The sequence below is a fragment of the Pseudonaja textilis genome, unplaced genomic scaffold (genome assembly GCF_049901715.1).
Source record: "Pseudonaja textilis isolate UNSWEBS1 unplaced genomic scaffold, rPseTex1.2 PTEXSCF20, whole genome shotgun sequence".
Taxonomy (NCBI): domain Eukaryota; kingdom Metazoa; phylum Chordata; class Lepidosauria; order Squamata; family Elapidae; genus Pseudonaja; species Pseudonaja textilis.
In genome coordinates this window covers 1,390,523-1,414,208 of record NW_028262864.1, presented here as the reverse complement: position 1 = coordinate 1,414,208, position 23,686 = coordinate 1,390,523, and the positions used below count along the sequence as shown (strand labels likewise).

Sequence of the window (23,686 nt, the reverse complement as noted above, 5' to 3'; positions counted from 1 at the left end):
TCAAAAATGGCCTGGAACTGACGTCAAAACTCGGCATAATTGTCCAACACCTGGTTGGTCTGGGTCAACAGAGGAGTTGCCCAATGTGCTGCAGAGCCTGACAACAAACTAACCAAAAACCCCACCTTATCCGGGTCAGTGGGGAAGTCCTCTGGCCAAAGGCTCATATAAAGCTGGCACTGCCCCCAAAATGCTGGAAAGTGGTCCAGCGATCCATCAAATTTATCCTGCACTACTACCGGGCATTTGCGGCGTGGCTGGACAGCTTGCATCTGCACAACCTGCGCAGTCAAGAGCCACTTGCTGGCTTAACTGGCCGTTGTCTGCTCTGAGCTGATTCATGGTCACCCCACGAAAAGCAGAAGCAAATTGAAGGGGTGGCTGGAAACAATGTGATGACCCAGGGTGGGATACAAAACAATCACAGTCACAGAAAACAGGTGAAGGCCATTTTATTCCTTCACTTTGCTTCCAAGCTCCGAATATTCTTGACGGAAGACAAAAAAACTCCCACACAAACAGTTACAAGAAGAAGGAAAAAAGCAACACAAACCAGGCAAGAATAGGGCTGGAGGACATCCACAGATAACACACAATGGGAAGAATGCCAAACTCAGAGAGGAACCATCAACTGGAGATATTTCCACGCTTTGTTTCCAGCATTCGCACGTACGCATGTCCGACCTCTTATTCGGTTGTCACAGCTGCAGCCCATGAAGAGGATCAAGGCCCTCTCCTTCCAAGTAGACCACGTCTCTCCTTTATCCTCTCCTCCCTGCGTGCCCTAGGATGGAGAGAGGATGAGCCTGGCTCCTCCTCTGACTGCTCAGCTGTCCTCTGCCCTTCCCCAGTCTCCTCCACAATCTCCGGTGCCACACTTCCACTCCCTGTCAGCTGTTCCTCCTCTCTCTGAGTCAATCTCCACCAGGGGCATGACAGTGTGATCAATCTGGGTGAGAAATTTCCAACACTGACCTTTTAATCTTACTGGAAGAAAGAGACCCCTGGGGAACAGAGGGGTGAAAGTGAGACCCAAAGGTAGAGGTGGAATTGGTTTGTCTCTCCATTCCACCTCGGGAAGAAAAGTGGCAAGGAAAGCCTTAAGAGCCACTTGAAAGAGGGAACTAATTAAATGGACTTCCTGAAAGAGTATATACATAGAAAACCAGACTGGGTACTTTGAAAAATAATATTTTTGAGTTAAAACTATTGGACAGTATATAAAACTGATATATTATTTTGTTTTTTTTAAAATATCATGTTTTACAACTTACATTGGGAATAGTACAAGGAGGAGAAAAGAGAAGCAGAGCTAAAGAGAGAACCTGCAGGCGAAAGTGAAAACTGGAAGATAGAAGAAAGGGGAAAATACATGACCTTGACTGCCTGAGAAGGAAATGATAAGTTTATTTTGACTGAAGAACTAAGATAGAGAGTGGAACAGTGAAAACTTTTTGCTTTAAATAGTGTAGCTGTTGGAACTTAAATGAAAATAAACTGGACAAGGCAACTAGAAATTGAATAGCAAAAGATTTCCCTTTCTCTTGGATTACTTTCTCCTTTTTCTTTTTGCTTCTGCTTTTTAGTCTGCGCTGTGAACTCTCTTTTTGGACATACAATAATAGCTGGTTGAACTGTTGGGCTTGGTGGGCCAATTTGGATTATAATTTGCTACTTGGTAAATTCCTTTTTCTTTGACAAATTGGATTAAGGTTAGAAGAACCTGAAGAAAAGAAAAGCTTGGGTTTGGATTACAAGTTTACATGTTTATTCTTCCTGTGGATTATAAATGAACTATATTTTCTTTCGTGGATTACAAATACTAAAATATTTCAAAATGAAGAAAATAACATCTGCACCATCTTCAGCATCAATGTCTGCCACTTCCAGTCCCGCTAGGCAGAGGACCCTGGATGTTATGCTGCAGCAAGAAAAGGCCAATCTGATGCAAGCGGAAATAAAAACCATGATACAAGCTCTCCATGAGGATTTGAAGGAAAGAATAGGGAAAGTATAAGAGAAGGTAGAGTAAGTAGAAGAAAAAATAGAGAATTTTCAACAAAAGATGGTGAAAAATGAAGAACATATACAAAAAGTAGAAGAGAAAGCTGTTCTAACAGAAAAAAAGAGTGTGAGAGCTTGATTACAGACTCACATTGACAGATCAAGATAAAGAAAGAACAATAATTTCATTAGAAATAGACCGAACAGATTATTATGTGAGATTTCAGAATATGGAAGAAGAAAAGGGAGAAAACTTAGCTGAGATAATGGCAGAAATGTTGGCGGGGACTTTGGAGGTGCCCAAAGAAAGATTTTTGGCTGAAATTGTTGAAATATTTAGAGTGCACACCAGATATGCGATAAGAAACAGATTGCCCAGAGAGGTCCATATGAGATTTACCAAGAAAGCAACAAAAACAGAAATTTTGCAGAGAGCGAAAGATAACTCCTTAAAATATAAAGGGAAAGAAATAACCGTCTTAAAACAAATTCTGAGAAGAGTTAGAGACCTAAGGAAGGAATATCAGTTTTTGACAAAAGTGTTTAATCAAAAAAGGAGTGAATTTCAGATGGCTGATACCAGAGGGTATACTGGTGACCTGGCAGGAGCAAAGACACAGACCAGATTCAGTAGAAAAGGTGGAGCAATTCTATGACCAGTATTTGAGATCACAGGAGGAAGAGAGAATGAGAGAGGAAGGAGAGGATAGACATCAAGAGGAATCCATAGGAGAGAGAGATAAGCAACAAAGAGAAGAGGTAAGAGTTTGGGAGGAAATAGCAATAAGAGAAGGAGCAAAGGCAAAAGAAGCAAGAGAGATAAGAGTGACTAGAGCAGCAAAACCTATTTATAAATAAAGTCATGGAAGAGGAAATAAAGTTAATGTCAATTAATATAAATGGACTGAACTCAGCAATAAAAAGGAAATAAAAATAAATAAAAGAAAAGAAATTAGAAAAATTAAAATTGGATGAAATTTGATTACAAGTTCACATTAAAAAACAACAAAGCAAAGTATTGGAATATCCTAAAATTGGGAAACTATATGCCTCCCTCCCACAATAAAGTAACAGGGGAGTAGCACTTTATATTAAAGAGACAATAGAAGCAAAACAAATGGACCAGGAAGGGAGGGTTTTGATGGCGGAAATAATGATGAATTATAAACAGATACTTGTAGTGGCAATATATGCACCAAAGAACAACCAAGAGGATTTTTATGATAAACTTCACCAGAAAATAATAGAATTGGAATATGAAAATATACAGCATGTATACAAGGAGATTTCAGTGCAATAGTGGATGTGGAACTGATTATAAAACTAGAAAGATGAATAAAAAAGCTAGGAAAACACTTCCAAAAGTTTTTTTTTTTTAATGGTGGAAGAATTAGGTGTTCAAGATGCTTGGAAAGGAACTCATCCTGAGATAAAGCAATATACATTTTATTCAATTAGACACATGTCTTGGTCTAGAATAGATATGATGTGGACATCACCAGAGTTAATATCTAACATACAAAAAATAAACATTGAAACAAGTACCTGGGCAGATCACAACCTGTTAAAAGTTACATGGAGGGGACAAAAAAAGAAGCTAAGATGAACAATGAATGAATTAATATTGAAAGAAAAGGAATTTACTCAATTCATTCAAAGAGAATTGGATTTTTTTTCTTTAAAGAGAACAGAAAAGAAGAAACTTCATTGCAAAATGTATGGGATACAGCGAAGGCATATATTAGAGGACTAACCATAACATATGTGGGAAAGAGAAATAAAAAGAAGATACAAGCTCAAAAGAAACTGAAAGAGGAATATAAAAGATTAGAGATGGAATTACAAAAAACCCACAAAAAAAGAATATAAAAAACCAAATGGACTTAAAAAAACATAAGTTGAATTTAATAGATAAAGATGAGCTAGCACAAAAAATTAAAAGATCTAGACAAAACTTTTTTGAAAATGCAAATAAGCCAGGAAGATGGTTGGCATATAGATTGAAAAAGGAGAAAGAAAAGAAATTGATTCATCAACTAACAGATGATGAAGGGACTCTTTATTATCAAAATGATGATAAAAAGAAAATAATCCAAAATTATTATGAAAAACTATAAGATCAAGAGGTAATTTCAGAAGAAAAAATAAAACAATTCTTAGAAAAAGCAGAGCTGCCTGTAGTACCAGAAACAAAGCAACATTAGAAGAAAGAATAACAATGATGGAATTAACAGAAGCAATTAAAAGACAAAAGAATGGCAAACCACCAGGTCCAGATGGTCTACCAGCAGAACTATATAAAACCCTACAGGACTCTTTAAGCATCCCAATGTTTGAAGTATTTAATGAACTATTGATAGAGGCGAAAGTACCAAATTCCTGGATGGAGGCATAAATTACTCTCATACCAAAAGAAGATGCAGACCTGCAAAGGATAAAAAATTATAGACTGATATCTTTATTGAAGGCGGGCTATAAAATATTTGCTTCAATAATTGCAGAAAGACTAAAGAGATTCTTAAATCAGTTTATACACTCAGACCAAAATGGCTTTTTACCAAAGAGACAAATAAAAGACAGTATGAGAATGATCTTGAACACTTTGGAATATTATGAGGCGCATTCAGAGAAGCAAATGGCGCTGATCTTCTTAGATGCACAGAAGGCATTTGACAATGTGAACTGGTAATTTATGCTAGCACAATTGAAGGAAATGAATTTTGGGGAGAGATTTATTAGGATGATCAAGGCAATATATTCTAAACAAACTGCAAAGGTGATGGTAAATGGGGATATGGCTGAAAAGGTTAATAAGAAGGGAACAAGACAACGATGCCCCTTGTCGCCATTACTTTTTCTATTGACATTAGAAGTACTAAATAGCAATGTTAGAGAAGGATAAGGAGACAAAAGGTATGGAAATAAAACAGGATAATATATAAGCTACAGGCATTTTCAGATGATTTAGTTTTTATCCTAGAACAGGGGTCGCCAACCTTTTGGACCTCAGGGACCACCAAACTAATAATTTTAAATCCCGCAGACCACTAATATGAATTTTGACTGACAGTGGCTCGCTGACGTTGGTGGGAAAGTTGGTCCCATAGTCCAGAGCTGCAGTAGTCATAAGACTGGCGCTTTGGTCATCCTGGAGCAGCTGCTACTCCACCCAGGTGCACTGGCCTGCCATGGACTGGAGGAGCTGCTCCGGGATGACCAAAGGGACAGTCTTGTGACTACTGCAGCTCTGGAATATGGGACCGACTTTCCCACCAATGTCAGCAAGCCACCCCAGGGCAGATTTCCCTCCCCCGCCGTTGGTCTTACCTTCCAGTTCCAGCTCATGTGGCTCTACTCAAGGTAAGGTTTGTGCTTGGCCGAAGGGTGGGGGGCAGCGGGTGGGCAGGCCATGTGGGTGGCACAGCCTTGTGTTCCCGTGTAGCCTGGATTAATTGCTTTGGGGGGAGTGCTTTGGGGGGGACATTTTTCTGAGGACCACCAAAATTTTCTCATGGACCACCAGTGGTCCCCAGCCCACCGATTGGTGACCACTGTCCTAGAAGACCCATTAGAAACAGGACCTAAGTTAATAAAAAAAATAGAACAGTATGGCAAAGTGGAAGGATTAAAAATATACAGAGAAAAAACTAAGATTTTAGTGAAAAACGTTACAGAGAAGCAGAAAAAAGAGTTAACAAGGAGATTAGATATCCAGATCACTAAGAAAGTTAATGTCAGAGCATTTGCAGCGTGACTGCTATTGTGAGACAGCCCAGGAGCAAAACACAGCACACAGAGGCTTTGACTATTTAACAGTGGTTTATATACAAGACATATACAGAAATATACATGGTAGGCAAATACCTGACAAGCTATCAATCTTAACTCTTTAAGGAAAACTCTGCAATGGAGACAGGACACAAGGAGAGAGAATACGCCCTCTAATGGCTGCCTTATATAAACACCTCTTAAAGTGGTAAAACTTCTGTGGACCCCTTCTTAGTCTAAATCCGGCAATACCAATGCTGACTCATCTTCATTGCATCAGCCTTACATTGCATCAGCCTTACTGCAGCTGGTCAGCTCTTAAATCTCAATACCTTAACAGTTAAATATCTAGGGAGTCAGTTAACAGCAAGATGTGTGATGATCAAGGAAGATAATTATTATAAATTGATACAACAAATTAAGACTGATCTGGTAAAATGGAAGTTTTTGCAATTATCGTTAATAGGGAGAATAGCAAGAATAAAAATTAACATATTGCCGAGATTATTGCACCTGTTTTAAACAATTTTGATAAAATTGGAGAAAAAATATTTTGAAGATCTTAATAAAATAATATTAAAATACATTTGGCAAGGGAAAAAAGCAAGAATTAACCTAAAAATGTTACAGGTCACAAGAAGTAGAGGAGGGTTTAGATTACCTAACTGTGAACTATACTACCAGGCCACAGTGTTAATATGGGAGAAAATTAGAGAACAATTGAAGATACCAGTTTGGCTTTCGACAATGGAAGCATTTACTCATTCAAATATGGGAAATATTGTTAGATACAAAGACATTTTGAATGAAAAGGGTGAGCTCAGAACTAAACAAGAATTAAATGAGCAAGGGATTGATATGGTTTGCTATTCAAATGTGCAAATACAGTCTAGATATGAAAAAGGTGCTAAACTGGATGGTTTCTATAAAGAATTGACAGAATTGGATAAAATACTAACAGGAACAGAAGAAAAACTGATAAAAATTGTATAATTATTTACTGGGTATTAAAATGAAAGAACAAGTGAAGGAGTCAATGATAGCATAGGCAAAAAATGGTCATACCATAGAATTAGACAAATGGCAGAAACTATGGGAGAGAAACTATAAATTAACAATGTCAACTGCATACAAAGAAAATTGTTTTATAGATGGCATTTTGCACCAGCAAGACTGGCAAGGATGTTTAAAGATAAATCCGCTAAATGCTGGAAATGCCATCAGACACCTGGATCATAATACCATATGTGGTGGTCATGCGTAGAAGCCAAAAGATATTGGACAAAAATGTGGTTGGAAAAGATGATACAGCAACACATTGATTTAAAACCTGAAATATTTCTGTTGGGGATTATACCTGAAACTTATAGTAAAGAAAAGGCATACTTAATTATTCATGTATTAACTGCAGCTAGAATTGTATTTGCACAAAATTGGAAAAGTGAAAAGATTCCGACAGATGAGAATGTGATCAGGAAAATATTAGAATGTTTAGAAATGAACAGGCTAACACTTGCAATATGGGAACTATTTTATCAATGGGTGGAGAATAAATATGGAAATTAGAAATTAAAGAAGATTAGCAAAAAATAGTAAGCATGTGAATAAGAATTAAATATGCTAAGATGGGGATTGTCATAATAGATATATTATGCATAGTAGTATAAAGTAAGAATGGAGTATTAACTGTAATTGTTATTGCACAAGGTATTTGTACCCAGACCACAGACTGTTTAAATGGAAGATGGATTGTTTGCATAAAATAAAAAAAGTTTTTTTAAAAAACCCGCTTAGAAAGGGCTGTTAAGCACTGTAAAGTGGTATATAAGTCTATGTGCTATTGCTATTACACAAACAAGTAAATAGGAGCTAGACTAATTTGCATGAAGATCAACCTTCTCTCAAGCTGGGATTCATTTGCAGTAGACTTTGCAGTTGGTTTCTAAATTATGGCTTATTTATCCAAGGTACATATCACATAACACTGGTATCTATATAATTCATTTATCCACTAGCTCAAAGTAAGGAACAGAACTGGAACAAATAAATCAAGTACACTAAAATTGTAGTTTATGTTTATGATTTCTTAGGTGAGAATTCCTAGCTTAACTGTTACATGTGAGAAGCCCCTGTATTTAATTGCACCTGACAGCACAGTTAAAATTACTGAACAACCTAAAAATTAATCACATTAAATGCAGGAAGGGTTGAAGGTATACTAGTGTAAGCATATGGTCACCCTCTGCAGTATGTGTTGGTAAACACAGTGTATTAATTATCAAATGGATATATCCTTAAATCCAAAAGGGTTCCAGAGTCAAAGAATGAATTACCTTATTGGATGACCCCTCCTGTTTCTATGTTTTCCTCCTGCAGATGTGCCACCGATTGTGGTGAAGGCTCCTAGCTCCACTTCTTCAGTGGAGGCAGATGCCCAGCAAGATCAACCTCCCCCACCCATCTCCCCAGTCCCCTCACTCAAAGAGCTTCCCCCAGTGTTAGAAGAGCCACCACCACAGGGATCTCCTGAACCAGAAAAGACTGAGGGCACACAGCCACTTCGCCTTGCTAAAAAGCAGGAGACTGCAGCCATTTGTGGAGAGACAGATGAAGAGGAGGTGGAGAGTAGTGGTGAGGGGATCTTCCGAGAGCGGGATGAGTTTGTCATACATGTTGAGGATGTTCAGGCTCTCAAGGTATGTAATGAGTCTTGAGCATTGACATGGGTGTGTACATTAAAGACACACTTTAAATATTAAAATTGAAAGGTATTATTCAAATGCTCTAAGAGCAGAAATAGGTGACTTGTTTCTCTCTGCATGTTTTTAACTTCCTCTGTTGCTAGCTACAGCCTGTTCAAAAGATTGTGGGAACTGTAATGCAGAATACCTGAAGCATGCTAGCTGAGCTTTTTTCAAACTAGAAACTCTTAGTGTTCTCAAAAACTATATTTAGTGTTGCAGCTCAAAAATTGATTTCAGAATTTCTCAACAGTTAAACTTTGACATTCTAAACTGTAAAGAAAACTTCAGAAAATATTTGACGGAGGGAAAATTATGTAATTAAAATGGGGTAGTTATAAATGATAGGCTTTGTAGTCCAAACTAAATTTAATTGCACTTAGTTCCCATTGAGATCAGGATTAAAAAATGACCATAGTATAGTGACCAAAGTTCAGTGAGTCCTACATATGACTGGTTTAGTTTTATAAGCAACCTATAGAGTCCATTTATTTTCCCAGAATGTTACTTCTCTTTAAAAATTGTATTAGGTGATTGTTGACAAGCTATTAAATCTTTATGAACACTTATGGGCATATGAAGAATCAGGTTAGCTTATCATTAATCGATTCATACAGAAGGACAAATTGGGGAGAAATGCAGCATATCTGGGAGCTCTTTGTTGTCATTTCATGCAATCCTCTTCTGCTACAATCTTTGTTAGAGGATAGTAGTTGAGCTTATTAGCTATCTAATGCTTGGCACCACTGTAACTATTCCTTTGCCCTTCTCTAGCTTGCACTTCAGACTGGGCGGGAACCACCTCCAATCTGGCGAGTACAGAAAGCTTTGCTTCAAAAGTTTATACCAGAAATCAAGGATGGGCAGCGTCAGTTCTGTGCAACCAGCAATGTGAGTATCAACACCATCTGTTTAAATACTGTCATACTTTCAGTGAAGCCAGAAACATGATAGATATAAAATAAGCAAATTATATTCAAGTATTAAGCTCTGTTCCTATTCCTCCTTTTGCTCCCACCCCCCCTTCAGTATGATTCTACCATAAAGGTAGAGGGTCAAGCCAAGTATAGAAATACTTATTTTCTTTTGTTAGCCTGTTAATAAAAAATTACCTCTGCACCCCACCCCTTTTTTTTGCATTTGGGATAGTCCAATTGAACAATTAGCTTGATCTATTATTGTATTGGGCAAAGGATTGCAATTTCAGTTCCATTTGTTCCCTCATTATTTCTGGAAGAAGATAAGTTATGAATGGGGTGGTCTCCCCCTCCCTTTTCTTTCTGTGTTCAATTCTTTCTTTTCCTGCTTCACCCCTCAGTATCTGGGCTATTTTGGTGATGCCAAGAACTGTTACCAACAACTCTATGTTAAATTCTTGGAGAATATCAACAAAAAAGATTGTGTCCATGTCTGTTCCAAGAAACCTTGGCACCGGCCTCTGCAAGCTGTCAGGTAAAGGATTAGGAAGGTGGGTACATGTAAGAGAGTCCAGTTCTAGCTGAGGAACAGTAATACCTCTGGGTAATTGCTAGATTTCATTCTAGTGTGGCTGTTTTCAAATTGTTCTTTTCTCCAGAGTTGCCTTGGGACATACATACAGTACATACATGCATTTCTTTCATCTCCATATCCCTCCAATCAAGCTGAATTAGAATTGTCTAGATGACTTCCATACAAGAAACTTTTTCTCATTTTTTAAAAACTCCCCTTAGTGGTTGCTCTTTGCCTTCTGTTTTTTCATCCTTAGTTACATCCCCTCACACATGAGGGTGATTGGCTCTTGTCACTGCCCTTTCACTCTTCCAGTTTAAGGGATGCAGAGCTCGGCCTCTTTTATTCTGTTCTGCTTAATCGTGGAGCAGCTTCTAAGATTAAGGGTACCTTTACTTCCCTCACTGGCTCTTGCTTTTCTGGGCATCCTTTACCTTGGGTTGCCCATCATTGCCTCTGATTCGTCTTGAACTGCGAATTAGCAATAGCGATGGCACTTAGACTTAAATGCCATCCCAGCACTCTCTGGGCAGTTTACAATGTCAGCATATTGCCCCCAACAGTCTGGGTCCTCATTTTACCGACCTCGAAAGGATGGAAGGCTAAGTTAACCTTGAGCTCCATCAAGATTGAACTCCAGGCTGTGGGCAGTTCGTCTGCAATACTGCGCCACCAGAGCTTTCTACAAATTAGATTGTAGACTGCCTGAACTTCTGTTGTGCTTGCTGGCTGTTGGGATAAAAGGATTCCCAGGGCCTCACCATTTCACTGATTTTTCCATTATGGCTTTCTTTGCACTCAAGCTCTCCTGCTGCAGTAAAACTGACCTCTCAAGTCAGCTCCTCCCTTTCACAGTCCAAGTCGCATGGTTTTGGCTCTCAGTGCTCTGTTTTTCTGGTATAGGAGACAAAGTCAGCCCAAGGCTTCTACCCCTAAGGTTCCAGTGACACCCAAAGTTGAAAAAACAGAGAAGCTGGAAGTCCCAGAGAGAGCTGAGAAACCCGAAAAGTCTATTAAGTTTGAGAAGCTCCCCAAGGCTGAAAAAATGGACAAAACAGAGAATCTTCCCAAAGTGGAGAAAGCACCTAAGCCAGAAAAGCCCCACAAGGCAGAGAAATTAGCTAAGGCAGAGAAGCCCCCCAGAGTGGAAAAAGAAGACACTCCTGTGACCATGCTCACAAAAGATGCCCCAGGCAGCGGAGCTTCTAAACCCAAGCCAAAGCCAGCCAAAGTGAAAGCTGAGCCACCCCCCAAGAAGAGGAAAAAATGGCTCAAGGAAGCAGCATCTTCTTCAGACTCAGATTCCAGCCCTGACCAGCAGAGTGAGGAGGGTGAGTAGAAGGGGAAAGAAATTCCACCCAGGTGATGGGCATCAGAAACAGGCAGTTTGAAAAGGATACCAAGGACCTCTGTAGTCTTGGGAAGGGAAGAAATGTGGCAGAGCTACTTGATCCAAAGGCAAGGCATCATACATTATACCAGTGTTTTTCAATCTTGGCAACTTTTGTGTGGATTTCAACTCCAGTAGGCTGGCTGGGGAATTCTGGGAGTTCAAGTCAATATATCTTAAAGTTGCCAAGGTTGAGAAACACTGTATTACACTGTTATGTGCTTGTTGGTAGTTTGGTGTGTTGTATGAACCTAGCCATTGGGGTTTATTTAACAGATCATACTGTGGCTTACTGCCATATGTGTGAACTAGATTAAGGAGAAATTGTGATTTTACAAAGGTGGGGAATCTGGAGCTCTCCACATGATCTGGATTAGAAATCCCAGCAGTTCTAGCCCACAAGAAGAGAAAAGAATCCTGGGAGTTGTGATCCAGCCATTTTTAAAATGCCACTGGTTCTCTGAAAAGCCTTAGGAAAGGTTCTTATCATTAACCATAAGAGCTAGACTGAGAGAAATTATAGAAGGCTGACAATAGGGAATAGAAATAAGAAGTCCTGTCTACAAGGGGGTGCTTTTAAAGTGTAAGATGAGAAGAAACTCCAGATGAGTCAAGGAGAGAGCAAGACTGGTCTTTCTCTCTCTATTTGGTTGTACTGTATGTATAATCAGCATTTCTCAACCTTGAAAACTTTAAGATATGCAACCTTCCACTCCCAGAATTCTCCAGCCAGCATACTAGCTGTGGAATTCTGGAAGCTGAAGTCCACACTTATTAAAGTTGTCAAAATTGAGAAACACTGCCATAAACTTACTGTGTTTTGCACTTGTTTGTTAACCTGTATTGAACATTTTGAAAAACAGGGCTATAGCTGTCATAATAAAATAATGTTCCATTTCCCATTCAGAACATTTGCCCACAGGTCGCATTCTCAATACACGAGCCATGAAGGAGATGTACCGCAGTTACGTGGAAATGCTGGTCAGCACTGCCCTTGATCCAGACATGATCCAAGCTCTTGAGGATACAAATGGTGCGTATTCTTGTGTAGAGGTGCTTAGATGGGCTCATAGGCCAGTTTGAAAAGCCACTGGCTTTTGTGTCCATGGGCCTTCGGGAACCATGTAGCCCTCCTGTTTACTTTCTGCTTCGCTGTGGTCACTCATATTTGCTGTATTGTGGTTGGCCTTCTGGAGATACAAAAGCTTTTTGTTCCCTAGCTATATTTGCTTAGGAAATTCCTTGGGCCAGAACAGACTGAATATATACATTCTTGTTCTATGTTGCCATAGTAAGAACTATAAATATTCTATTTAAAAAGTATAGACATCTCCACATTCTTCCTAAGATGCCTGATGTTGCAAAATGCACTCTAAATCCCTCAACTTTGATCTCTCGTGACAAGAGAACACCACTGAATGTTTCAGTGTACTCCTTTGTAGCAGTCATTTGTATTAGACAAAGATATGAAGGGGTGGTTGGAAGAGAGGTTCTCAAACTTTGCAATCCCACAGCCCTTTAAAATTATCAGTGAAATTCTGCATAAAAGTAAATAAAAACTAAATAATAAATAAAACTAATTGTTATTGGCAGATATTTTGACAAATGTCAAGACCCATGGGTTTAACCATTGTTCATAGTGCTCTCTGGATTTTGTTTGTTGCTTTGCATATGTAAACTTGCTGTAAGCTTCTCCCGGCAAAGCAGGAGTGAGCTTTAACAGTGCTTCAGTTTTGCTTGCCTAAGCCCAATGAACTCCCCCCTGCCCCCCCAAAAAAAGTGTGCCCCCTCTAAATAGTTTTTTTAGGAGACCCACCATTTGAGAACACCTGGAGTAGAGTGGTCCTTAAGCGCTTATTTGTAACACATACCGTAGTATTTTGAGAAATCTGGTCTTGCCTAAAAAAATCCAGCCTCTTCAAAAAAGAAATGTGACCTTTGAAACCTTGTTATGCTCCTTTCACTTTCTTGTCTAAAATTCAGTCCACTGCAGCCAGCTTTCCTTAGTGCAGGATGCTGGCTGCCCATGTCCTGCATTGCAAGTTTCCTGTCCCTGCCCATCCTGGATGGGGGTTTTTTGTGACCTTTGCCATATGTTTTGACAATCCTATCCCAGATGAACTGTATCTCCCACCCATGAGGAAAATTGATGGGATTTTGAACGATCATAAGAAAAAGGTGCTGAAGAGAGTGTCACTGAATCCATCGCTACAGGTACAGAAGAGGGCGAGTAGAATATGTTATTCCCCCACAGACTGATTTTGGAAGAGGGTATTTATTCTAAGTATAGACTTTACTTTGTTGCCAAGATTTAGCTCAAGTGTTTTCTTCTCATTCACCTTCACAACAACAGTTGGGAAGCAAGGAGAGGCCCTGAAGACCAAAAGGTTTGTAACACAATCATAGTTTACATAGGCTAAGAATCCAAGCATGTTGCCTTGGATGTTTCAGTTCCTCTAGCCATGTATCTTGCTTGTAAATGGCTCTGCACTGTCACCCTTCAATTCATGAGTCAGCAGCTTTTTCATATGGGGTTGGTATTAATCATATATGGTGGCAGGAATGCCAGAAATTTAAATTGGCATTTTAAAAGAAATGAGAGTGAAATTTCGCTTGATCACCACATTGCACAAGGTTTCAGTGACCCTATTCCTAAGGCCTCACAAAATCTAAGTCAAAATGCTGAAATGTATCTCATGAGTTTTAGCCATGTCTTCTTTTCTTAGGGGGTGGTGGTATTTTTGAAGATCTATGGGTGGTATTTAGAAGTATCTCAAGTGCTACTTTGCTGGCCACTTGTTTAACATTTTCTACTTATAGTATACTTTTAACCTTAGAGATATTTGCAAATTTTTCACCATAAACAGGAAAACTTGGTTGTTCCTTTCTTTCCCCTGTTTTAGCAATATACTGTGAAAGTCAGCTTTAACTTTGCATGCATTGTACTGGGAAGAGGATTTATACAGTTAGTCCTTGTTTAGCAAATGGCTCATTTAGTGACCATTCACAGTTACAACAGTTATGAAAAAGTAACTTTACAACCAACCATTGCATTTGTGACCTTTGCAAGTCTGTAAAGCAAAGGAAAACTGAAATAATATAATCACAGTCAAGGTTTCACTTAGTAACTGTTCTGCTTAATGGCCAAGTTGCCAGACCCAACTGTGGTAGCTAAACAAGGGCTACCTGGATGCCTTGTTGGAATGATCAGACAAGTCAAACGAAAAGGCTGTTTTTCTATCTTTTAAAATGAGGCACCCTGCTCCCAGCTAAGAAAAGCAATTTCCTCCCCATTCTGCTTAAAAACAGTTTGTGAAATAAGAAAAAATAAAATCTTCAAATACGGGGGAAACACTGAGGTTTCTTTGGTGTCACATTGCCCAGGCTCTAGACATGCAGTACATGTTGGACTAAGGGTATGAAACTGGTTCTTTAGGATCACCTGATTTTCAGGACTTTGTAATATTGGTGTCTGCTTGAATAGCATGTAGCTCAGTTTTTCTAATCAATGAGACTCATGTTAAGTAATGTTGTTCTTGTCTGTTTTAAGGAAAGTAATAGTCTGGTCCTACTTATATACAGGGGTAGTTCTCCCCTAGACCACCTCCTACATCTAATCTGTTGTCTCTGGAGTCTTTTCAGTGGCTATACCCAACTTTATTATTTCAGGATGTTGCCATTTCCCTCTATATATTTAAATATCTGATTTGTCTAGTCCCTAACATCTTGGGACCTTTGTAACTACAGAAAGTGGAATGAATTGACCCAACAACTGGAGGTTGTAAAGAAGCTTCTTCTTCTCACATTTACTTTCTTCCCCATCCAGGAGGCACTGCACATGTTCCCCCAACTCCATGCTGAGACATGTGATACAACAGTAAGGTTGAGCCCAGGTGGTGATCCTTACAACCGCAAGACACTCAACAAACTCAAGAAGAATGTATCCAAACCACAGGTAAGTGCTGTGGATGAAGGTGGTGCCCAGGATCTGTGGTAATCTTATTCATTTATACTGATTATTCTTATTTCTCTTTTCCACTAGAGAGCTCAAGGTAAGAATAGTTGTGCTCCTACTTATCTTCTGTTTTATACTCACATATTGCAAGTGTGAACAATAGAGCCATGGGCCATTAATGAGAGTTTCATGACTGAGAAGTGACTTGAATGTGGTTTACTGTCAGCCTTGTAAGGTAGTCCAGACAAGAAGCACACCCAGAAGTACTAGCTTTAACTTTATAGTAAGGTTACATTAACAGAATTTTGCAAGTCTGAAAGTACATCCCCCGCCCACCTTGCCTTTACAGTTCGAGACACCAGAGAGGGACCTTTCTGAAAGGACCTCCACACCTCCATTCCTTCTGTGGATTCAGCTGCTGCTTGTCTGACCATTGCCTAGTCTGCCATTCTTTCTCCTGTCTCTCATGGTCATTCCCACATACGATTACAATTACCTTTTCCTACTCTGATGCACTAATCCCAGCTTTCCCCTACCTGGTACCCTCTTGGGAAATGCTGCTCTGGGTTTATATTATGCTCTCCATCGCTTATTGGTAATCAGAAATAGATAGTTTATAGCATTGCTTCTCAACATTGGCAACTCAAATAGCTGACTGGGGAATTCTGGGAGTTGAAGTCCATGCATCTTCAAGTTGCCAAGGTTGAGAAACACTGGACTTTAGCCTGTGAGTCACATGCAATTGTGATTTTCTGTTTTATCTAAAGTGCAGTTCTCAGTGGACCTACTTTGTACCTTCAAAAATTCTTTTTTTTTTAAACAATTTTATTGTTTTTTTAAAAAAACAAACAAAACAAACAAAACATAAAAACATCAGCTCTCTTCCATACATATATACAGTGTGTCGGTTGGTTCATCAGTTTTGTGCATTCATTTCGTAGTCTCAATTACGGTTATATTACATAATAACTCATATTATCAATCCAAACTTATATGTCCTCATATCATTATTAAAAAATCATTTGACTATAATTTTATTCATTCATACTTTATGAGATAACTATAATTTAGGTAATTTATTCTATAACAAATCATATAATCATACCAAATCCATCGTAAAAAACACTTTATAGATATGATATCAAATAACAAAAAAAACAAAAAAACAAAAAACAAAGATATTCCTTATTATCTAACATTCTAAATATTCTATTATTGTATTTTATCATCCAACCATTGATAGAAAAGGTCCCAAATTTTATAAAATCGTTTATCTTCTTGCTCTCTAATTTCAAATGTCAATCTACTCATCTCAGCACATTCCAATATTTTCTTAATAATTTCTTCCTGCAATGGAATTTTCTCATTTTTCCAATTTTTAGCAAATGCAATCCTAGCCGCAGTTAATACATTTACAATCAAATATTTCAAATCTTTGCTGTATGCATCTGGTAAGATTCCCAATAAAAAAAACTCTGGTTTCAAATCTATGTGTTTCTTTGTCATTTTTTCCAACCACATGCGGATTTTAGTCCAGTATTTTCTAGCATCCTCACAAGTCCACCACATATGGTAGTATGAGCCAGGTATCTGATGACATTTCCAGCATTTTTCAGATTTATTCTTGAATATTCTTGCTATCCTTGTCAGGGGAAAATGCCACCTGTAAAACATCTTACACAGATTTTCTTTATAAGCTGTTGACATTGTCGTTTTATAATTTTGCGACCATAGTTTTTGCCATTTCTCTAAATCAATCCCATATCCAAAATTCCTCCCCCAAGCAATCATAGTTTCTTTAACTTGTTCTTCCTCTAGCTTAATTCCCAGTAAATAACCATATAGTTTTTTAATCACCTTTTCATCAGTACCTGTCAAAATCTTATCTAAATCAGTCTGTTTATCATAAAATCCCTCTGTTTTAGAATCTTCATCATACCTTGAGTGTATTTGCACATATGAAAACCAATTCATCTTTATACCTTGTTCCTCTAGATTTTGTATCGATTTAAGTTCACCCTTTTCATCCAATAATTCCCCATATCTAACTGTTTGTTCCTTCTTATAGATTATAGGATAGGAAAATGCTTCAATAGTCGATAACCAAACTGGAATTTTCAGATAACATTGTTTTTTTTATCTTCTCCCAGTTTAACCACAAAGACTCCCGTATATAATGTCTTCTAAAGTAACCCTGTGTTTTAGTTCCCTTATACCATAAAAAAGCATGCCAACCCAACAACAAATCATGACCTTCTATTGTCAACAATCTAGTCTTTCTTAGTGTTATCCATTCCTTAACCCACATCAAATTTGCAGCTTAGTAGTACAACTCCAAATTAGGCAGGCCAAAACCTCCTCTAATTCTAGCATCTTGCAAGAGCTTTAGCTTTATCCTTGCTTTCTTACCTTGCCATATATACTTCAACACAATTTTATTTAAGTCCTCAAAATAGTCTTTTCCGAGCCTAATTGGTATTGTTTGAAACAAAAATAAGATTCTGGGTAAAATATTCATCTTGATTGTTGAAATTCTCCCTATTAATGACAGTTGTAAGTTTTCCCATTTCTTCAAATCTAAGGCTATCTGTTGTTTAAGTTTAATATAATTATTCTCTTTTAATGTACTACATCTTGATGTCAAGTATATCCCCAAATACTTGACCTTGTTCGTAACTTGGATTTTCGACAGGTCTGCCAGTTCTTCTCTTTGTCTTAGTAACATGCTCTTTGACAAGATCTTAGTTTTATCTTTATTTATTTTCAGACCAGCCACCTCACCATATGTCTCTATCTTTTCCAATAGCTTCGGAGCTTTTTCTAAAGGATCTTCCAAAATAAAGGCCAGGTCATCCGCAAAGGCTTGCAATTTGAATTCTTCCTTTTTAATTTTCATTCCTTTTATACTTTTATCTTCTCTAATATTTCTATTCAACACTTCCAGAGTCAATACAAATAGCAAAGGAGATAGGGGACATCCTTGTCTTGTGCCTTTTCTTATATTAATAGAGTCTGTAAGTTCTCCCTCCATCATTACCTTTGCTGTTTGCTCATGATAAATAGCTTCTATTGCTTGAATAAATTTTCTGGCAAAACCCATCTGTTCCAGTAGTAGTAACATAAATCTCCAGTTCACATTGTCAAATGCCTTTTGAGCATCTAGAAATATCAAAGCCATTTGCTTTTCAGGATGTGCCTCATAGTATTCCAAAGTATCCAGGATTACTCTCATATTGTCTCTAATTTGTCTCTTTGGCAGAAATCCATTTTGATCTGGATGAATAAAATTATTCAAATATTTTTTGAGTCTTTCTGCTAAAATTGAAGCAAAGATTTTATAGTCTGCATTTAATAAAGAAATTGGTCTATAGTTCTTAATTTGCAGTGGATCAGCCTCTTCTTTTGGAATAAGTGTAATATAAGCCTCTGACCATGTTTTAGGTATCATCTTCTTTGACATAGCTTCATTCATGACTTCTAACAATGGAGCGCTCAATGATTCTTGTAGTATTTTGTAGAATTCTGCCGGAAGCCCATCTGGACCTGGTGCTTTCCCATTATTTTGTTTCTTAAGTGCTTCACTTAATTCCATCATTGTTATATTACTTTCTAGCATTTCTTCAGTCTCTTTGGATATCGTAGGTAGGTTAGCATTCTGTAGGTACTGTTTGACGTTTTCCTCGTCAATATTCTCTTTCTTATATAGTTGTCCATAGAAATCTCGAATAATTTCCTTTTTCTCCTTATTACCATAACAAACTTGGCCTTGGTCATCTATTAACTGCGATATTTTCCTTGACTCTTTCTCCTTTCTCAATTTATATGCTCGCCATCTACCTGGTTTGTTTGCATCTTCAAAATAATTCTGTTTAGCATTTCTAATTTTCTGTGCCTGTTCTTCTTTCTCTATTAAACCCATTTTATGTTTAGTTATGTCCAATTTCAATTTAATATCTTTCTTCTGTGGCATTTTCTGTAATTCCTTTTCAAGTCTTTTATACTCATCTTCCAAGGCTTTAGTGGCTTGCCTTTTCCTAATATTCTTTTTTGTTACGTAGTCTATTATCAAGCCTCTAGCATATGCCTTCATTGTATCCCAAACATTCTGCATTGAAGTATCTTCTTTTTTATTTTCTTTAAAGAAAAAAGGCAGTTCTTTCTCAATCCATTGAATAAAATCTTTCTCCTTTAAAATAGTATTATTTAACGTCCATCTCGGAGGAAGAGGAGGAGGAGGGAGGAGGAGGAGGAGGGAGGAGGAAGAGGAGGGGAGGAACTGGCTTCACGATGGTACGGTTTGCAATCGAGCTCTAAGATTGCAGCCGATATCTTCGCCCCTGGCCGGTCCAAACGGACCTAAACCATCCCGTAGGAACGGTTATCATGAGGGGCATACCTGTGGATCACAGGGACACCGCAAAGTCCCTGGTTGACCCAGGAGAAGTCCCTTTTGCCGGCGGCGGAGAGGCAGCCCCAAAGCTGCTGAAGTCGGGGCAGCTCCAGAAAGGAAGAGGCCGAAAGAGAAAGTGTGTCGGCTGGGTGAGAAACTTTTTTTTTTTTAATTAACATTTTGAGGCTTGAAAGGACACTCTGATTATAAGAAGAAATCTGAGATTTTTGACAAAACTGAATAAGCGCCGTTTTTAAAGGGAGATGTCAAAGCGAGGCTTGGTTATTTCTTTTCCTTATTTTTTTTTTGCTACCGGACTTTATTGTTACTTAGTAAATAACTGGACTGAATTTTCTCATATATATATATATATATATATATATGGATCTTTGGTTGTTCGGGTTTTCTCCCGCGTAAGATTCGAAGTATCTAGGCAACGTTTCGATGAAGTCTCATTCATCATCTTCAGGCTTCTGTCTCCGGCTCTGTGCTTCTCAGAGTAATGTGAGATTGCAGCTGCTTCCTCCTTTAACTGCCAGTGGGGTGGGACTTGATTCGGTGGGGGCTTGGCTGTGTTCTGATTGGGTGGGGTGTGTTCTCATTGGTAGGGGTTTGGCTGTGTTCTGATTGGTTGGGGGTTAGCCGTGTTCTGATTGGTTGGAGGCGTGTTCTGTTCAGGTGGGGCTTGGTTGTGCTCAGGTTAGTCTTAGTTGCTGGGGGATTTGAGCTGGTGAGTTGTGATCTTGCTGTTTGGCTTCTAGTTCGTGGTCCTGCTGCATCTTCATAGTGGGTGTCGGTTTGCTTCATGTATGGCTCGGAGGGGTTTAAAGTGGGTAGTGATGCAGCTGCAGTGAAGCTTCTGGTCCAGGGTCGTGTCTCATCTTCTGGGTGGGTGGGAGTCTGTTTTCTACATGGAAGTGTGGTGGTGGCATCTTGTGTGGCTCTCATGGGTGTGGGTCTGAGCCACACAGATGCCACCACCACACTTCCATGTAGAAACAGACTCCACCCACCCAGAAGATGAGACACGACCCTGGACCAGAAGCTTCACTGCAGCTGCATCACTACCCACTTAAACCCTCCGAGCCATACATGAAGCAAACCGACACCCACTATGAAGATGCAGCAGGACCACGAACTAGAAGCCAAACAGCAAGATCTGAACTCACCAGCTCAAATCCCCAGCAACTAAGACTAACCTGAGCACAACCAAGCCCCCACCTGAACAGAACACGCCTCCAACCAATCAGAACACGGCTAACCCCCAACCAATCAGAACACAGCCAAACCCCTACCAATGAGAACACACCCCCACCCAATCAGAACACAGCCAAGCCCCCACCGAATCAAGTCCCACCCCACTGGCAGTTAAAAGGAGGAAGCAGCTGCAATCTCACATTACTCTGAGAAGCACAGAGCCGGAGACAGAAGCCTGAAGATGATGAATGAGACTTCATCGAAACGTGCCTAGATACTTCCAATCTTACGCGGGAGAAACCCGAACAACCAAAGATCCACATATAAATACCGAGAACCTCAGAAAACAAATATATATATATATATATATATATATATATATATATATATATATATATATATATTCTTATTCTCCCTTTTGATTTCTTAATTTTATTTTTAGGCTAGAGGCTCCCTTTGGTTATTTTTATTTTAACTTGATAAGATAGAGGAAGAGCGGCAGAATATAATTACAGGTGCTCTTCTGGACTTCTATCAACAATTTAATATTTGAGGTTTGGCTTTGAAGCTTGTGGAGAAGAGAAGAGAGTCATAACAAGAGCCTTGGACAATTAAACAAAGTGCAGTGTGTTGTTTCTTTTTTTTTATCTTTTTAGCTCCGCTACCCCTCCTTACCAGCATTACTGTAAACTTTTATTTTAGCAATATTTTTATTCTTACTTTTTATTTTAAAGGAAGCCTTAGAATCTCTCATTTTTATTTTTATTTTTTTTCCCTTTTCCATTGGGATTTTTGCTTTTTCTATCTATGCTCTTGGATTATTTTGGTTCCCTTTTTTAAAAAAAATTGAGATTTTTTAACTGGATTAAGGTGTGAAGAACCTGAAGAAATCTTTCTTTTGCTTTGTTCTTTTTTATTATTATTATTATTGGGTTTCCTCCTTCTTTTTATTTTTATTATTTATTGTGGATTATTTCATAATTGGATTAGGGTCTGGAAGAACCTGAAGAATCTTTTCTTTTTTCTTTTTTTTCCTTTATTATTGGGCTCTTTACCATTGGGTGTTTCCATTTTGGATTATAATTGGCTACCTTACTAATTGGATTAAAATTTGAAAGAATTTGAAGATCTTGAACCATTTAAAATGAGTAGGAAACTCATACCTCCGGGTGCCTCTTCATCTACTTCTGCCTCCCCACCAACTGGAGGACAACGTCCAATTCAGGCAATGTTAAAGCAAGACAAAGAACAAGAAAAAGTAACCTTACAGATGATTATGCAAGGAATCCAAGATCTTAAGATAAAAACAGACACCATTGAACAAAGAACAGGGAAGACTGATGAAAAAGTGGAAAATATTCAACAAATGATGGTGAAGTATGATGAGAGACTCCAAAAAATCGAAGAAGAAGGTAAACGAAGAGAGGAGAAGATGGGAAATATTGATAGTAGATTAACAGTGGTTGAACAAGATAAAAGTGGGATGCTGAAGTGGGAGATGGAGAGGTCAGAATTCTATCTCAGATTTCAAAACATAGAGGAAGAAAATGGACACAATTTGGCTGCGATAATGATAGAAATTCTGGCTGATGCTTTGGAAATAACAGAGGAAAAGATGATGGATGGAGTAGATGAGGTATACCGAGTTTTTACAAGATAAGCGATGAGAAATAATTTACCCAGAGAAGTTTACATCAGATTTACCAAAAAATCCATCAAAACACAAATTTTACAAGCGGCAAGAGAGAAGACGTTGAAATATAAAGGCGAAGAAATCCTGGTCTTAAAACAAATACCCAGAAGAGTGAGAGAGATGAGGAGAGAATATTGATTTTTGACCAAAGTGCTATTGAAAAAGGAGGTGAATTATAGATGGCTGATCCCAGAAGGACTGATGTTTACATGGCAAGAACAGAGACACAGAATTGATTCAATTGAGAAAGCAGAACTTTTTTATGCAGAATTTTTCAGAAGGAGAGAGGAAGAGGCAGAAAAAGAGGTCTCATCAATTGAATTCCAAGAGGAGCAAATGGAGATTGGAAAAGAAGAAGGCGCAGTAGGTGGACAGGTGGATATCAAAGACCAACGTGAACCAAGATTTACGAGAGCTGTCAAACCTAAATATAAAATACAATCATGGAAGAGAAAAAACTGATTACAATGAATATAAATGGACTTAACTCAGCTGCTAAGAGAAGGAAGATTTTTCATAAATTAGGGAAATTAAAGTTTGACATAATTTGTTTACAAGAAGTACACATTAAAAAACAACATGAACAATTGTTAGTACAGCCAAAATTAGGGAAAATATTTACTTCTTTGACTCAGTGTAAGAAAAGAGGAGTGGTTTTATATATTAAAGAGGCCACCCCAGCAAAATTGATTTACACTGATGAAGATGGAAGAGTATTAATGGTGGAAATAGTGGACAATAATATAAAAATACTCTTAATTGCAATCTATGCTCCGAATGATAAACAAGAAGAATTCTATAAAAAACTACATATGAAAATGACTGGACTGGACTATGCTAATATAATTATGATGGGAGACTTTAATGGAATTGTGGACAATAAACTGGACTATATAGCAACAACAACAAAACACAATAGAAAGATTTTTCCTAAATCCTTTTTTAAAATGACAGACGAATTAACTCTAAAAGATATATGGAGAGAAAGAAATGCTAAAACTAAACAATATACTTTCTATTCAAATAGACATTTATCATGGTCCAGATTAGATATGAT

At 38.2% G+C, this 23,686-nt stretch overlaps 1 protein-coding gene across 1 annotated transcript in view; it reads left to right on the top strand.

Annotated features, from left to right (window-relative positions):
* The window catches only part of LOC113452438 (proline-rich protein 12-like), a 190,440-nt gene that overhangs the window by 121,483 nt on the left and 45,271 nt on the right, over positions 1–23,686 (top strand). The window contains exons 7-13 of the mRNA XM_087918903.1: positions 8,149–8,468; positions 9,288–9,404; positions 9,832–9,965; positions 10,908–11,335; positions 12,302–12,427; positions 13,511–13,608; positions 15,221–15,349. Of these exons, the coding sequence (XP_087775029.1) occupies positions 8,149–8,468; positions 9,288–9,404; positions 9,832–9,965; positions 10,908–11,335; positions 12,302–12,427; positions 13,511–13,608; positions 15,221–15,349 (1,352 nt within the window). The remainder of the gene's footprint in view (positions 1–8,148; positions 8,469–9,287; positions 9,405–9,831; positions 9,966–10,907; positions 11,336–12,301; positions 12,428–13,510; positions 13,609–15,220; positions 15,350–23,686) is intronic.